The 17,512-nt window shown below is 39.8% G+C and overlaps 3 protein-coding genes across 3 annotated transcripts in view; 1 reads left to right on the top strand and 2 right to left on the bottom strand.

The window, feature by feature from the left end:
• The window catches only part of LOC112050853 (thioredoxin domain-containing protein 15), a 140,393-nt gene that overhangs the window by 96,058 nt on the left and 26,823 nt on the right, over window positions 1–17,512 (bottom strand). The gene's annotated exons all lie outside the window — the stretch shown is intronic.
• On the bottom strand, window positions 176–1,538 carry LOC112050851 (congested-like trachea protein). Its single transcript, XM_024089218.2, has one exon. It carries the CDS (start codon window positions 1,443–1,445, stop codon window positions 549–551), a length of 897 nt encoding a protein of 298 aa, XP_023944986.2. The 5' UTR covers window positions 1,446–1,538; the 3' UTR covers window positions 176–548.
• On the top strand, window positions 2,406–16,412 carry LOC112050857 (SWI/SNF-related matrix-associated actin-dependent regulator of chromatin subfamily A-like protein 1). Its single transcript, XM_024089224.2, has 14 exons — window positions 2,406–3,044; window positions 3,563–3,678; window positions 4,335–4,435; window positions 5,237–5,371; window positions 6,486–6,591; window positions 6,742–6,825; window positions 7,356–7,536; window positions 8,605–8,755; window positions 9,520–9,684; window positions 10,967–11,120; window positions 12,417–12,548; window positions 13,864–13,989; window positions 14,670–14,729; window positions 15,897–16,412. Exons 1-14 carry the CDS (start codon window positions 2,681–2,683, stop codon window positions 16,287–16,289), a joined length of 2,268 nt encoding a protein of 755 aa, XP_023944992.2. The 5' UTR covers window positions 2,406–2,680; the 3' UTR covers window positions 16,290–16,412.

Genomic DNA, 17,512 nt, shown 5'->3' on the forward strand with positions numbered 1-17,512 from the left:
TGTAGTGCATGTTTAATGCCTAAATTGGAACAATATTACAGTGTAATTGTCATAATAACTTAGTTTCTTGAATTAAATTAATTTATGAACTTGAGGAAACTAAGTCAAACTCCTTAGGTATGGTATATAAATACATCAACAGGAAAATAAATAACATTTAATAATACCAAGTGCATATATAACATATATTTCTAATTAAATTTATTTTTATAAAAATATACAATTCACTACTAATTCATATTTATATACTTTGTGATCTGAACTGATACAAATAATCAAATGCCATTAAAACTAACTCAGGAAGGGACTAGGAAGAATACAAAACAACACAATCTTATGTACAGTTCACAACAATTCCTGATAGATTTATAATATACTGGTAAGGCACCAAAATTCATAACAGACAAAAAAATACACTTATATAAACCAGAATTACACTTACATGTAATTACAGTTATATAAAAAGCAATTAGACTTATATAACAAGAATCTTATATCTAATTTAATACAATTTGATATATTTTTTACAATTCACAACCTGTATGTAATCAAAGGCTAGGTGCTACCCAGTCTAAGAATTTTACAGCTAATTCAAAACCTACAAAGCAAGCTGCATTTGCAGGGAAGGCTCTGATCATTACTGGTGTTACACCTTTGTAGAGAGCTGTAGGTCCTTCTTTTTCTATGAGTTGTTTGAAAACATCCTTAAGGCCATTAGGATATGTGCCCTCTGGGGCAGTTTGCAATCTGCTCTTCAGGACATCAGCTGGCATGCCCACAAGCCAGTTAGCTATACCGGCGCACCCTCCAGCAACTATAGTTGCTGCCATTTTTAATTTGGCACTGGCATCATCTGGTACCAAAGCTTCTTTCACCCACTCATATGTCATGAAGTACATGCCACTGGCTGGCACGTCCCTCAGGATAGTGGCAACACTGCCCTTGTAAATACTCCTCATCCCACCTTCCGCATATAGCTGCCTGGCACAGTCGACCATGCCGCTATACTTCTGAGGAACATGGCCACCTTGCTGAATCTGGAGCAGACATTTTATGCGTTCACCGGGCGCCATAATAGAAGTCGTAAAAATACCAGAGAACGCGCCCGCCACGAATAATTCCGGTTTCGATAAAACCTGATCGTCGTCAGACTTGATCAACTTTTTTCCTAGACCGAAACCGAAGAAACTTATCGCGAATATAGGCGCGACGCCAGTCAATGGCGCCGACATTCCTTTATAGAGGCCGCGGAAACCTTCCTTTTGTATGGTTTTCTTAAAACAGTCCCAAGTTCCTGTAAACAAGGGTGCTTCACCTGCCTTAGGGAGAGGCATAGTTTGTAATCTCACTTTAATTGTGTCCATAGGATGGCCCGACAGCACAGTACACACGCCACCGAAGCCCCCACTAATAAAATATTTAACAGGGCTGCTTTTTTCAGACATTTTTGCTATTTAACTAACACGGAAGAGAAAGGAAAGTCCACAAACTTTTAAACAGGTGTCGATTCGAGATAAATTTTTAAATTCAATGTCAAAGTCCAAATCACAGATCGTAACTTAATTTGACCATAACCATAGACTAGAGAGAGAGAAATATTTTGACATATTTGGCAAAAATAATGTTCGAACCATCATAATCTTATTTGAAATAATGTCTAATTAGATTATTAATTCTACTTTGAAATCAGAATTTGCGACTGTTTTCCAGATTTTTGTACAAAAGTACAAAAGTTGTTATAATTGAAAAACCATACCATTATTTGTAAAAGTTTTTATTTTATTTACATATATATAAGTTATTTTACAATAATAAATAAAAAGAATACTCCTCGCCGTACATTTGTTTTATCACACAAGCTTTACAAAAACGCCACGGCCACGCCAAACTGAATAACGGCTGTTTTTGACCGTTTGATAATCCGTGGAAACGTCACCCATGGACGCAACCCAATGACTATTGCCATCCTTGTTTAATTCACTACACGTAATTGAAGTTAGAGAGCGCTAGAACGTTCTCTACATTAACATAGAGTCTAAATTACGACGAGGTACGTAACTTGTCCAAATCGGCGAACCTCACATACAGGTTGTCAAATTTGACTTGTCCAAATCGGCCAACCTCACAGACCGGTGGATAATTTCGTCGTAGTTTCTAATTTCTATCCACTTGGTAGATTTTATAAATTTAATATTTTGAATCCCATTAATCTATGACTATTACTAAAGAATTCAAGATAAACTAATATGAGCAGGGGCTTTTGGCATCACAGACTATATATTTTTTTTAATACCAACTGATATGACTTTACTCTGTGGTTTGAACTCTATAACTCTGCCCAGTGCCCAAGCCCAAGTACAATTCATTCTTTTTATTTGTCAATGTCATGAAAAATTTTGATTTGTCAAACAAAATATCAAAACGGAACCAAAACAAAACGAAAATCGAAATATTCAAAACTTCTCTAAAATTTTATAATAAAGAAAAACAGTGAGAAAACTGAAAAAGAGTTGAAAAGAGCAGAACTTATACTATTATCTTTTTTTAGCTGTCTATATTAAATCCCAATAATATCACACACATTTGTAATAGCTACGCAAAAAATAACCTTAGACTGGCGAAAGCAAAACATCATTCTAAATTTAATTATGTACTAATAGAAACTTTAATATAACTAAAAATGGCATGCAGTAAAGAAGAAATCGAGAGGAAACGTTTAGCAGCCCTTCAAAAGCGGCAAAGCAAGTTATTAAATGAAAACATAACACTTAAAAGTCCAATTAACCAATTACGAAAACCATCAGAATGGATGTCTACCACCCAAAGTTTTAACATAGGACCTGTAAAATCAAATATAGGTACCCCCAATGCGTTCCATCCTTATGCTAAAGCTGGAAACAGTAAAGTTGAGAGTACAGTTCCTGTGAGTAAGGTTGTCAGTGGGACAGTATATTTAATTTCGGAGCAGAGATTTGAAGTGAATCCATCGGAGTTCTGCACTCCACTGATTAATATTTTCAAGAGTTTACCGTCAAGGAGTTATGGTATGACATAGACATAATAAGTATAATATTTTGACAGCGATACACTAATAGATAAATGTTAAAAGTTCATAATTTCAGAACATCAACATGAGTCTCCTCCCAGAATGAAAGGGGTTAGGCCAATATTAAATATTATGTAATTTATTTTTGTATTATTTGAATTTCTTGCTATTGAAATACTTTATTTACATAGTCATTCATTGACTGACTACTATTGTCTTAGTGAGGCTTAGCCCCCATTCGTATGAGAGTTTTTTTAACGGATGTTAAAAAAGCGTTTAAATATAGTGTAAAGTTAAATGAAGGTCTATTTCCTACGCCCAAAATTGAAAATACAACATTACTCAAAAAAAATTGTCAACGCTGTCTTAGGAATGCATTTGTTGTTCTTGAACGCTTTTAATGTGTGTTAAAAAAACTCTCAAAAAACTTGTGCGAATACTCTGCACTACTATTGTTTTAGTATAATTCAATTAAAAAAGCAAGATATAAATTTAATAACACTCAATTTGTTTCAGATTCAAAAACAAAGTTATGGAATTTCTCAATAAATGATTATCAAGAGTTTATTACTAAAGTTGGACCCCTTGCACCTCATATAGTTCTTGGGCCATTACCTCCATATGTTTTAAAGGTAACAACATAAAATGTAACTTTAGTTCAGTTTTTGGTATCTCCATTCTAATGGTCTTGTTTGACCAGTGGCTTGGGATCACATTGGGTTATGAGTCAGGCTGTAGAAAACTGAGCTTTTCTTTCAAGAAATTTTCAGAGGAAAATCATTGTTTGCTCTGAAAAAATTCTGAAGAAATTATGGCTATATGTCTCAATAATCCCATAATTAAGAATCCAGACTCAATTCCAATCATTGGACTATTATCAAACACATTCCTAACAGTCAATTTGTAAGGAAGGGAAATAGTTGGTCATTTATGGGCATTCCAGTATGATGTTGTGTTGAAACCAAAAGGGATGTAGATTTTTATCCCCCTCCTATCAAGTTAATCTGCTTGCATCTTAGATTGCATAATCACTTACCATCTGGTGATATTGTACTCGAGGGCTAACTTGTAAAAAAATAATATGGCTGATATTTTTTTAATATATTTTTGCCTTTATGACATACTAGACATCTTTTTATTTATTTATTTATTTATTTGTTATCAACAGCATTATAGTACATGATTATTAGAAATACTAAATTATACATTAGGCCACAAGGATTGCAGTATTGACTATGCATAATTTTATTTCTTTTTAATTAATGTCTTAATGATTTATTTGTTATAGATTCTCAATGATAATGTAACAGACCCCAATACTGTAGACCTGTCACCTATTGAGAAGACTCTTAGAAACAAATTGATGCCTTTTCAGGAGGAAGGGGTTAGGTAAGTAATTTTAAATACTGCGTGCCTAGTGGCAGTTTATAATGTTTTCAGACTGTGACTATCGCGTAACCGTAAACGCGAATTTCAAGGGAATTGAAACAGTAGTGCTACTAGATGGCGCTGTTTCAATTCCTTAGAAATTGACGTTTACGGTTACGCGATCGTCAATATGAAAACATTGATAACTGCCACAAAGCACACTGTTTTAGTTATAAAAAAAAGTAGTAAACTTGCTGATACTTTTTATTTAATTCACTAAAAAATCTGAGTAAACTTTAATTTCATCTTATGTTTGGTTTGACTGTGAATCTTCTATTTCTCTATTCTCATGAAGAGATCAATCCAAATCTCAATATAATGCCCACTGTTTGTCTCTGAGCCTTCTAATGCGGTTTATTAGATGCCTAAACGCAATGCATTCCCTGAGGATTCATTACATCCCAGTATTGGAGGAGGAATTTCCCATTTTGTACAATTTGTACCTACAGTGCATACCTAGTTAATAACTTTGTGCACGCCGCTGATAGTTAGCGAGCAAGTAACGTTGTGTAACACTAAAGTTTTTACTAATTTAGATAGGACAGGCTTTTTTTTATTCATAATAGACTTGCGCTTGACTACAATTATGCCTGGTGGAAATCAATGATGAGCTAGGTTGGAGCACGCTTGCCTAGAAAATGCCTAACACTCTTGTCTTGAAGGTGCACAATTTGCACGGTGTCTCGCTGTTCTGTGGTAGAATAGGGATGTAGGGACTAGATTGAAAAGATCCCATGGCACTATCTGAAAGATATTTTACAGATTTGGTATAGCGCGGCGTGGGCGCTGCATGATCGCGGACGACATGGGGCTCGGCAAGACGTTCCAGGCGCTGGCCATCGCCTCGTACTACGCGCACGACTGGCCCATGCTCATCGTCACCACCTCCTCCTTGAGGTAAGGTACAGGCTAACATAACATCTGACTGGTGGAGTAAAATAAAGGCTTCCACTGAAAATTAGTGCTACAACATGTAGCATTTTGTTGAGTGAGAAGGAAAAACAACAAGCTTACAATATGTTTTTTTTTTTATTTATTGGATAGAAGCAGGCGTTACTTTGCGGAAGTTCATCATGATTATGTAATGATTTATTTATTTTGCTATCATCCATTTGCAATTGCAATTGCACGTTGTAGAGTCAACACCTCCTGAGGATGCTCCGGTTTCGGGGTGAAACGTACGTAGAGAGTATTTTGTCGGATCTGGGTGACGTCGTCGCATGGGTTCATCGACTTTTCGCGGATGATAGCAAAATAAATAAATCATTATATAATTTTTTTATTTTTTTTCTCTTCTGGGTTCATCTGCGATCAGTAACATATAAACAGTAACTATAAGCAGATGTGTTCTGTGATAACTTAGCTTTTCGAGTGTATTCCCCAGTGAGAATATCCCCTCATTGTTTTTATAGGTTAATAGGTTTAAATAATGTGCTTTCTTTTAAGCCTGCTCTGATATGTTCTGTGAATCAATTTTGTAGCCAGAACATTTGGATGACTCCTTAGTCGTGTTTTGTAATTTTGCGTGACGCTGTCAATCTCTTTATTGACAGTTTTCACCTTTAGTTGCTCGTGAATCTCGTCATTCATTATGAACTACGGAACACCACAGATCCTTCTCAAAATTAAGTTTAGGGTCCTTTGCAGGATGGATATGTTAGAGTTCCTGGAACTTCGCCATAGCTTGATGCCATTCATTCAGACCGGCTGACAATATAAAGGCTAATTTCTTTTCTTTTGTTAAACATGTCGCCTCTTTGCTTCAATAACGTGATATCTCGAAATTGACTATTCTAAGGGCTACTTTAAAAAAAAATTTGTGTCAAAAGTCAAATTTTTTTTAATATATATTTTTTTAAGTAAATTGGATGGATCTATCTATATGATAAAACAAAAACCATCATGGCACAGCAATTTTTAAAAAGGGCCAAACTGTCTTAGCTAAATGGGCATACTTTGGTTTTTAAATATTCTATTTTACTACAATTGATGAATAATAAATACTTTTCAGAGAGACCTGGCAAAGTAAGATCCGTGAGCTGTTGCCGTCGGTGCCCTCCATGAATGTGGTCACTCTCACCACCAGCAAAGACAGTCCACTGGTGGCTGATAAACAGGTACTAAAACATTTTTTTGTCCCCGGTTTAAAACTTTGTTGTCCCTGGTTTAACACTGTAGTATTTCTGGTTTAAAACTTTATTGTCCCCGGCTTAAAACCAAAATGTCCTTCTTTTTTAAATATTTATTGTTTATGTCTTAACTTGTAGACCCAGGTGGTGATAGTCAGTTACAAAATCACCAGCATGCACACCGACTTACTCAAGAGCAAGAAGTTTGGCGTTCTTATTATTGTAAGTAAAATATATGCCTTACTAATGGCTTTTTTTTATTATTCAATTCAAACAAACTCTTCAGCTTTATAATATTAGTATAGATATATTTGCCTGTTCGCTAGTATGACGTGATGGATAGCAGCGACAGTGATTGTACCATTATTTTGTGGTAGAGGAAACACCTCAAGCAGGTCCTAAGACTTGTGACCTTGGGTGTGACACTTACCTTCCCTGCCCGACATGTTCTCCATGCCCACACTTAACAATTTATGATCAATAATTACTACATTATTAATAATTCCAACGCAAAATATTATTAATAATTACAAAAAAACATTATTGTCCAAAATCACTAACGTGACTAGCAGCGTGACGGTGTCCACGCTGCCTAACAAACAACGGAGCTAATTCGCCGTAATAATTAACGGCGTGATCAAATACTTATTTATACTATCGCTGTTGCAACAACTTCGTACAAATACCCCCTCCACAATAACATAAATAATGAATGTTAATACCACCCGTAATCGAGGAACTCATAACACTAGGACGAGTCCCACTACCTCAAGTCGCACCGCGCGCAGTGCACCACGGCGCTGGTGGGCATCGCGCGGCAGTGTGCGCGTGTCGTGCTGCTGAGCGGCACGCCGGCACTCAGCCGCCCGGCCGAGCTGTACACGCAGCTGGCGCTCATCGAGCCGCGCCTCTTCGCCTCCTTCACGGACTACGGTATGTCTGTACAATGATGCGCTAGGACGAGCCCACTACCTCACGAGTCGTGCTGCTGAGCGGCACGCCGGCACTCAGCCGCCCGGCCGAGCTGTACACGCAGCTGGCGCTCATCGAGCCGCGCCTCTTCGCCTCCTTCACGGACTACGGTATGTCTGTACAATGATGCGCTAGGACGAGCCCACTACCTCACGAGTCGTGCTGCTGAGCGGCACGCCGGCACTCAGCCGCCCGGCCGAGCTGTACACGCAGCTGGCGCTCATCGAGCCGCGCCTCTTCGCCTCCTTCACGGACTACGGTATGTCTGTACAATGATGCTCTAGGGCGAACAAACTACCGCACCAACAACGATGAGTCGTGCCGCTCAGCAGCACGACTCGTCGTTGTTGGTGCTCCGTCGCAGTCATGAAAAATGCCTAAATAATAAATAGTGTCTCGAGAAAGAGGTGAGTCCAGCTCGGCTGGGCAGCGTTCGCGACATCTTTGCGTTTAAAATTCCTCAGCGCTTGAAGACGAAAGTCTTCGAACAGTGCGTGTTGCCAGTGAAGACGTATGGTTTCGAGACTTGGTCGCTAACTATGGGCCTTATTAGAAGGCTCTAAGTCACTCAGCGAGCGAAGAACCAAGCTATGCTTTTAGTTTCTCTGTGCAATCGAATCAGAAATGAGGAGATCCGCAGACGAACCAATGTCACTGACGTATCTCAGCGACTTGCGAAGATGTAGGGCAATGGGCAGGCCACATAGTTCAAAGAGCCGATTTACGTTGGGGTCCTATGGTGCTGGAAAGGCGACCCCGCACCGAACAGCGCAGTCTTCGTGCAGGGGTCGAGCCCCCAATAGGTGGACCCAGGTCATCAAGTGGGTTGCAGGGAGCCGCTGGAGATCTGTGTCCAGCTGTAGACATCCGTCGGCTGTCAATGATGATAATGAGACGATCTCTTCATATGCTAAACTTCATCACAAATAAACTGACTCCCTAAATAACTAACCTCCACAAACTGACGTCGCGTCGGATGATGACCATGTTGTACCTTCCTGAGCACATACATTTTTTTATAAATTAAAGGTAAAAGATACTGCGCCGGTAAGCAGACTCACTTCGGCTGGGATATGACAGGCCAGTCCAATCTCGCGGAGCTGCAAGTCATACTGCAGAAGAGGTTCCTCATCCGACGGACTAAGGAGCAGGTGCTCACCACACTGGAGGAAAAGACCAGGTGAGATTGTCTGTGGAAAATTGCGTAATAGATAAAGTGCTATGGTTGAGATACCATTAAGACTGAAGAAAGAACAATTAGTTTTCCAAAATTGAACCGCTTTCAAATTAGGCATTTTATGAAATAATACACTTGCATCAAAAATATCAAAATATTTGTTACATGTTTTTAGTTGATTGAATTAGTTCTCATCGCGGATTCTATTATGACTCTAAATGTTACTTAAATAATGAGAAAACGTTAGGAGTCATATCCAATGATCACAGCTGTTATTTGATGTTATTTGTCGAGTTGTGGTTTCTTCTACGAAATCTGGCCTCTTTCGACAAAATTTGCTCTCTCAAATGTCGCGTAACGCCAACATAATTTGTTTTTTCTTCTGGCAAGAAGTCTCTGTGCATTACACTGTGATAGTTAAATAAAACAGTCACCTTGACTTTTTTAACGACTTGGCGTATCATTTTCGTTTTCAGTACAGTGTACAGACGCCAGCGAAATTTATTTACTGGTGTACCTCATCACCGGTACATTCTCCTGTTCTTTGTCTTCTGCGACTTTTATGCCACTGAGGTTTTGATCTCTTTCAGGTTTCATGCCCTAAACAATCACTTCAAATGATATAAATCGACTTTTGAGATAAAGAAAGAAATATTTTTAATATCTTTGTATTCGAAATTTTTGCGCCGTAAACCTCTATTTAGCATACCACATGCAGATGATATTGATGAAGATAAAGCTAATATTATTTAACATTAACTTGTCAGGGAGTCGGTGCTGCTGGACCAGTCTCTGCTGCAGTTCTCCAAGGACGAGCAGCAAGGGCTGTCGCAGATGGCGGCGCAGTACGCGAGCAGCAAGTCGGCGGAAAGGCACGCCGCGCTCATCACCTTCTTCAGCGAGAGCGCCACCGTTAAGATACCCGCCATTTGGTGTGTATTATATGCGAATATGTTTGTCGGCGCGAGTAAGTTATTTGATCAAATTTAATAAAAGTATTTTGCATATGGCGCCAAAAATCTATAACAACCTGCCACAACAGCTGTCAAACAGAAGCATAAGCAAACCTACACTTAAGGAAAATCTTAAAAAGTTTCTAATAGAAAAATGTTACTACTCCATAGAAGAATACTTTGCTGATGCTTCAAAAAAATAGTATAAATTATATTTCTTTTAAACTTAATGTCATTAAATTTTAATTTAATTAATTAAATAATCAGTCAGCTCGTGTCGTCATAAGTCGAGATAGTACGAAGCTAGCTGGGGAGTAGTGGAAGACATAGTGCTGGCGATATACGAGACCGCTCGGGAAGTCTAGCTCATTCTTGTCGTTCGATCCTTTCACACCTTTGTTGTATAATAATTCTGGATTGTTATGGGATAGGCGGAGAGAGTGACTTGAGTGGAAAAGGGGAGTGTTAGATATCTGTCAAAGGCGCCTTTAACCCTACACACATCGTTCACAAGTGCGTGGCTCAAGGTCATTCTGTGCTATTCAGGGTTTATTTGTAACATTCTTAGTGGGAATTGTTAGACCTGACAGACTTTCATTCAATAATTGTGTTTTGTTTTTTACAACCGCTTCTGATGTCAAACCCGTTTATTCTCCGACATTATTAAATGAAAAATTACAACAGAAATTAAATATCACGTGTCTCAAACGGTGAAGAAAAACATAGTGTGAAAAAGAATTAAGTATAAATAAAAAAAAATGAAAAAAATAAAAAAAAAATATTAGCCTAGCCTTTCTCATTCTGAACGGAGACTTGTGCTCAACAGTGAGCCGAATATGGGTTGTTAATGGTCATGTATTTTGTTCTAATATTTTGTATTTTATAAGATTGTTGGTTTGCTCATATCCTGCACGGCATAAGTCTATACTATTGACAACAACACAGAGCTGCGATAGTCCAGTGAATATGACCTCAGCCTCGGATTCCGTAGGATATGGGTTCAAATCCGGTCCGGGGCATGCACCTCCAACTTTTCAGTTGTGTGCCTTTTAAGAAATTAAATATCACGTGTCTCAAACGGTGAAGGAAAAACATCGTGAGGAAACCTGCATACCAGAGAATTTTCTTAATTCTCTGCGTGTGTGAAGTTTGCCAATCCGCATTGGGTCAGCGTGGTAATCTCATTCTGAGAGAAACTTGCTCAACATTGAGCCGAATGTAAGTTGATAATGTCGATGATGATCGACAACTACGTCCCCAGCAAATTCATCAAGCAGCAGCTGAAGGAGGGCAGCCACAAGTTCCTGATCTTCGCCCACCACCGCAACATGATCGACGCGATCTGCTGCACGCTGGACGAGGCGGCCACCTACTACATCTGCATCGTGGGCTCCACACCGCCTCGGATCAGAGCCGTGAGTCAAAAACACTATGTTATCAAAGCTCACAACTTTTCCTGGCCCCTATATTCTACCTCTCATAACTCTTTAGACTAGATACAAGAAGCAGCGCAGGGTTTTTTATTCTTTACAAGTTAGCCCTTGACTATAATCGGATCGCTATTCCAGCACCTAGCGACCCCAACGGCATCGGCTCTTCGAACTATGTACTGTACCTTTGCCATTTCAGCTTCGCGACTTGTTGAACTTAGCCGGTTACTTTGGCTCTTCTGTGGATCTTCTCATTTCTGATTCGATCACGCAGATACTCCGAGCATAGCTCGTTCTATCGCCCCATTTAAAGTCTATATTTTCAAACGTTTTCCGTAAATATCAGCTATCCAGTTAGTATATCCACAGAGATTATTTTGGTTATTTTTTTAATCTTTACAAGTTAGCCCTTGAGCACAATCTCACCTGGTGGTAAGTGATGATGCAATCTAAGATAGAAGCTTGCTAACTTGTTAGGAGGAGGATAAAAATCCACAGCCCTTTCGGTTTCTACATCATCATACCGGAACGCTAAATGGCTAGGCGGTACGTCTTTGCCGGTAGGGTGGTAACGACTGGCCGAAGCCTCCCACCGGCCAGACCGGGATCAATTAAGAGAACCACAATCGGATAAGAACCCAGCCAGGGATCGAATCCAGGACTTCCGTCTTAGAAATACACCGCGCATAACATTGCGCCACGAAGGCCGTCAAAATATGACCTTGGCCTCTCTTTAAATGTATTAGAACATGTATCCAAAGCTGCTCTAATAGGATCTTACCAAATTTGGCTAGGCAGGGAGAACAACACGAGCAGAGAAGAGGAGTGTTGTTGAAGAGATCGATTGTCAAGGATTTCCCTAATCCGACGCTCATTGGTCACAAGTCCAGGACTCACCCCGGAGTTTTGCTCTGCCACTCGATGGATCCGACCCGCACGGTGAATCCATGGATTGCTAAGATATTCGTTTTCCCCCTACCCATTTCAAGTATATTTTCAAACTAGCTGACGCCGCGTGGTTTCAACCGCGTGGTTCCCGTTCCCGTAAGAATTCGGGGATAATATATAGCCTTTCTCAATAAATGGACTATCTAACACTGAAAAATTTTTTCAAATTGGACCAGTAGTTCCTGAGATTAGCGCGTTCAATCAAAAAACAAACAAACTCATCAGCTTTATAATATTAATATAGATATTTTCCGTAAGCATAAGACATACAGATAGTATGGAGATCAGTTGGGCACACAAAGCAATACACGGATCATGTCTGTCGTCACTCAGGAGCAAGTGGAGAAGTTCCAGAGCTCAGCCAGCTGTCGCTGCGCAGTGCTGTCCATCACGGCCGCCAACGCGGGGCTCACGCTGACTGCGGCGGACGAGGTTCTGTTCGCCGAGCTGCACTGGAACCCTGGGGTGAGGCGTGTTTGTGTCCCACCTTGCGGGAAATTGTTTAACTTGGTCGTATATGCCTGACAGTTCTCTCAAACTGACAGTTTTCCTAAAGATTTGACAGACCTGTTGATCGATTTTATAAAATCTTTCATCGAGAGTTAAAGCTACATTATCAGGGAATAACATAAGCTGTTGAATATCACCGTGTTTTCACGGGAAAGCTGTCAAATGCCGATTAAGTTGCGCAATTTTTGTCCACCATATATCATAACATAACCTTTTTTTTCATATATAGCTTGGTGATAAAAGATAATTGCAAGGCATGACTTATAAAGGGTTTTCACTAAAGTCGCCAAATTAAGACTTTCTTTATAATATGAATCAATTCGGATGCCAGATTTAGAAAAATCTTAATCTTTCCACCATAAATTATCCGTCGCTTATCGAGTCGACTGGCATAAGTCGGGATTATGGCAAGAGACCTGATGGATTGACGATGGTTCCCTGGGGAATGGGGCTTTATTTTGGGACGCCACATTCGTTGGCATTAGACCGGGAGCCGCAGCAGAAAGGGTAACTGAAACCGGTAAGTGGCACAAGTATGCCTCTCTGACCGAGAGTTACCTATTTGTTCCTTTTGTAGGAGACCCTTTGGCCATGGAGTCGCAGTGTCAAAAAATTCCCCGAGTTATTACACCGTGGCTTACCGTGGTGACAGAAAGACTGGCTCATTTTTTGCGCAAAGGATCAGCCTGAAAGCGGAAATGCAGCCAGTGTTCCTGTCACCATTCTGCGTGGGCATGAACTATATATTTATTAGGAGCATCATCATCATCAGCCGATGTACGTCCACTACTGGACATAGGCCTCTCGCATGGACTTCCAAGCACAACTGTCTCGAGTCGCCAGCATCCAGCTATTCCCTGCAACCTGCCTGATGACCTCGGTTCACCTAGGTGGTCGACCAACACTGCGCTTTCCGGTGCGGGATCGCCCTTTCAGCACCTTGAGACTCCAACGTCCATAGTTAGCGAGCAAGTCTCTGTATCTGTAGGTCATCACTGGCAACACGCACTGTTCGAAAATGTTGCCAGGTTTAGTCGTCGGGGTTGGCAGCGGAATTTCCTCCGAAGATTCTTGACACCCATTGCCCTGCCGTCACCACAACCGCTGCTAGAGCCGAAGGGGTTAAGGGCTGTTTGTTTTTGGCTGTATCCACTAAGGTTAATGCCCAAAGAATAACAACGCTGGGCCAACCAACCCACATGGTTGGTATTAGGATTAGTTAGCTTAAGTTTCCCGTCTGCGAATAAATGAATTTGTTTGCGTTGTCCAGATCCTGACGCAGGCGGAGTCGCGCGCGCACCGGCTCGGGCGCGCGGGCGGCGTGCGCGTGCGCTACCTGCTGGCGAGCGGCACGGCCGACGACTTCATGTGGCCCATGCTGCAGGACAAGCTCAACGTGAATACACTTTGACTACTACCTTACCTTACCTCATCAGCCGATAGACGTCCACTGCTGGACATAGGCCTCTTGCATGGACCTCCAAGCACAACGGTCTCGATCCGCCAGCATCCAGCGGCTCCCTGCAACCCGCTTGATATCCTCGGTCCACCTAGTGGGGGGTCGCCCAACACTGCGCTTTCCGGTGCGGGGTCGCCATTCCAGCACCTTGGGGCCCCAACGTCCATCGGCTCTTCGAACTATGTGGCTCGCCCATTGCCACTTCTGCTTCGCGACTCGCTGAGCTATGTCAGTGACTTTGGTTCGTCTGCGGATCTCCTCATTCCTGATTCGATCACGCAGAGAAACTCCAAGCATAGCTCGCTCCATCGCACCCTGAGTGACTTTGAGCCTTTGACTACTATAAAGATATATATATCTCGAGACGAGAGTCAAACGTCGACCAATAGCAGTACCATAGCAGCCAAACGATTTAGCGTTCCGGTACGAAGTGTAGAAACTGAAAGGGGTGTGGATTTTCATCCTCTTCCTAACAAGTTAGCCCGCTTCCATTATAGATTTCATCATTACTTACCATCAGGTGAGATTGTAATCAAGGGCTTGTAAAGAATAAAAAAAAATGTATTTTGTAATTCACTTTCCACATTAGGGAATTAAATAGATTCTATTGTCCACAGGTTCTGAACAACGTCGGCCTGAGCGGCGATACGTTTGAAGACACCACAATGAAGCATCAGGTAATTTTGACATTGAAATAGCGAAAAATATAATAAATAAAAAATCATTTTAAAAAAAATTTATCTCGTACAGTGTGCCTAGTGGAAGTTTTCAATATTTTCATACTGTTACTACCGCGTTGACGTAAACGCAAATTTATATGGAATTGAAACAGTTGTGCAGTAGTAGATGGCGCTGTTTCAATTCCTTAGAAATTCGCGTTTACGTTAACGTGAAAGTAACATTATCAAACTGCCACTAGGCCCTCGGTACGTAAAATACGTATTATAGTTTTTTACCCAACACAAATGCCCAAATGCCCGTTATGAATATTTTTTTTTGTACGTTATTTTGGAAATTTTATTTTTAGTAGCTTCAAGGAAGTGTAGCCTGAGTATGAGTTTAATTTCAACAAAATACCTCTACGCTTTTCCGAAATAAAGATAAATGGATAATAAAGTCTCCATAGCTCAACGGTAAGAGCGGTCGGACTCATCACTGAGGGATGGTGGTTCGATCCCCGCCCCGTTGGTCTATTGTCGTACCCACTCTTAGCACAGTCATTCCCGACTAGTTGGAGGAGAACGGGAATATTGCTCATATTATAAAAAACTAGCGAACGCCCGCGACTTCGTCCGCGTGGAAATCAATGTAAACTTTCAAGCCATATTTCACCAATCCCATTATATTTCGTATGTTTTTATGATTTTGACCAAATTTTTAAAACTGTAACTCTAATAATGAAGGACTTTCCATACAATCTTTCAACCCCTATTTCACCCCCTTCTTATATTATTTTCGCAATAAAAAGTATCCTATAACCTTCTCCGTATTATGCTCAGCGTGATGCCCGAATAACAAAAAAAAAACACGGACAGACGGTCAAAAATCGAAAAAAATATTTTTAGCCTCAGTATCGATTATATGGGTCCCCCAACAAATATGTTCAAAATATCTTCAATATACAGAATGTACAAAATGTATTTATAAGTATAGATTCTAGATGGCGCTATAGCTAGATGGCGTAGTACTCTATGCCACGGTAACGTTTGTTGTTACATGGTTTATGTAAAATCTCAAATTGCGACCAGTTTTATTATAAGTATAGATATATATATGGCAAATATTCTAATATTCAAAGAGCTTAATGATTTCCTCTGACTAAAAAATAATCATTTTACTTGCAGGAGAGCCAAAACACAATAACACAGTATCTATCGCCTAAATGTAGCAAAAACAAAAACGATTATATCCCTGGAACAAATATTCGCAAAGCGCAATCGACGTCCAATCAAACTATTGGCCAATGCGATCCAAACATTGGATATAGCCCACAAACTAAAGGCCAGTGCTCCGCAAATGCATCAAATATTGGCCAATGTGAACCAAACATTGGATACAGTCCTCATAAAAATGCCCAATGTTCCTCCAATGCATCAAATATTGGCCAGTGTGAATCAAACTATGCGAAACACGACAAAACAAACATTGGAACAAATGGTCAAATATTTGAAGACTTGGACAAATCATTCCAATTTTACGATGACGATGACGATCTTTTAGCTAATTTGGATTTATGATTTGAGTTTATTGATTTTGTTGAATTATTTATTATTAATTTTGTATTGCTCGTTTTGGAAATTAGAATTTGATTGTAAACAATAGTTTTAAGTTAATTTCTTGTAAATATAAAATATTATTTATGATGTATTTTTTTAACCGACTTCCAAAAAGGAGGAGGTTCTACGTTCGGCTGTATGTATGTTTTTTTTTTTTTTATGTATGTCCAGCGATAATTCCGTCAATTATGGACCGATTTTAAAAATTCTTTTTTTCTTTTAAAGGGTTTACTTCCAGGGTGGTCCCATTTTTTTCATGTCAGGATCTGATGATGGCATCCTGGAGAAATTGAGGGGAACTTTCGAAAGTTGTAGAGACGGTTAGTGCGTTTGTTAGTGTTTCCATAAGGTATTTTATACCACTACAACTTTATAAAGGTTTGGAGTTGGTCTGATGATGGAGCCGAAACACAGACGATGAAACTCGTCAAGGATTTACAGCAGTCACCTTTTGTTTGGGCTTGATTAATTTGTATTCATGAGTACTTTCCACCTATATGGGTTGTGACTGTATTAAGGGTCTGATGATGAAGACGAGGATCAGTGAAGAGAACTCCTCGACGGTTCACAGTAGCTACCTTGTGTTTGGACTTGATAAATTTGTATTGATGAGAACTGTCCACCTAGATGGATTATGACTGTATTAAGGGTCTGATGATGAAGACGAGGGACAGTGAAGAGAACTCCTCGACGGTTCACAGTAGCTACCTTGTGTTTTGACTTGATAATTTTGTATTGATAATAACTTTCCACTTAGATAGGTTGTGACTGTACACATGCAGTAGGTATGCTAACACTAAAAATAAAAAAATAAAAATTTTAATAAAAATAATTCAACCGACTTCCAACTCAAAAAATAACTTTAACTAAAAAGCAAAAAATAACATCCTACCTATGTGCTACCTTCTGATCCGTTTGAAGGCGGTGCCAAGCCAGTGTCGTGTTTTAATTAAAGCTGTTTCTGAAAGAACCACAGAAATTTTGTAGTTTAAACGTATTTAATTAAAACATCACTGGCTTGGCACCGCCTTCAAACTGATCAGAAGGTAGCGCATAGGTAGGATGTTATTTTTTGCTTTTTAGTTAAAGTTATTTTTTTAGTTGGAAGTCGGTTGAATTTTTTTTATTAAAATTTTTATTATTTTTAAGTTTTAGTACAGACCAATAGTAGGTAGGTACAACTT

Source organism: Bicyclus anynana, chromosome 19 (genome assembly GCF_947172395.1).
Source record: "Bicyclus anynana chromosome 19, ilBicAnyn1.1, whole genome shotgun sequence".
Lineage (NCBI taxonomy): Eukaryota > Metazoa > Arthropoda > Insecta > Lepidoptera > Nymphalidae > Bicyclus > Bicyclus anynana.

Bases quoted from the DNA above. Each gene is read 5' to 3' on its own strand.
- LOC112050851 (XM_024089218.2), bottom strand. From the start codon at position 1,445: ATGTCTGAAAAAAGCAGCCCTGTTAAATATTTTATTAGTGGGGGCTTC.
- LOC112050857 (XM_024089224.2), top strand. From the start codon at position 2,681: ATGGCATGCAGTAAAGAAGAAATCGAGAGGAAACGTTTAGCAGCCCTT. The intron at 3,045-3,562 runs GTATGACATAGA...AATTTGTTTCAG, and splicing joins TTTACCGTCAAGGAGTTATG to ATTCAAAAACAAAGTTATGG. The intron at 5,372-6,485 runs GTAAGGTACAGG...AATACTTTTCAG, and splicing joins GTCACCACCTCCTCCTTGAG to AGAGACCTGGCAAAGTAAGA.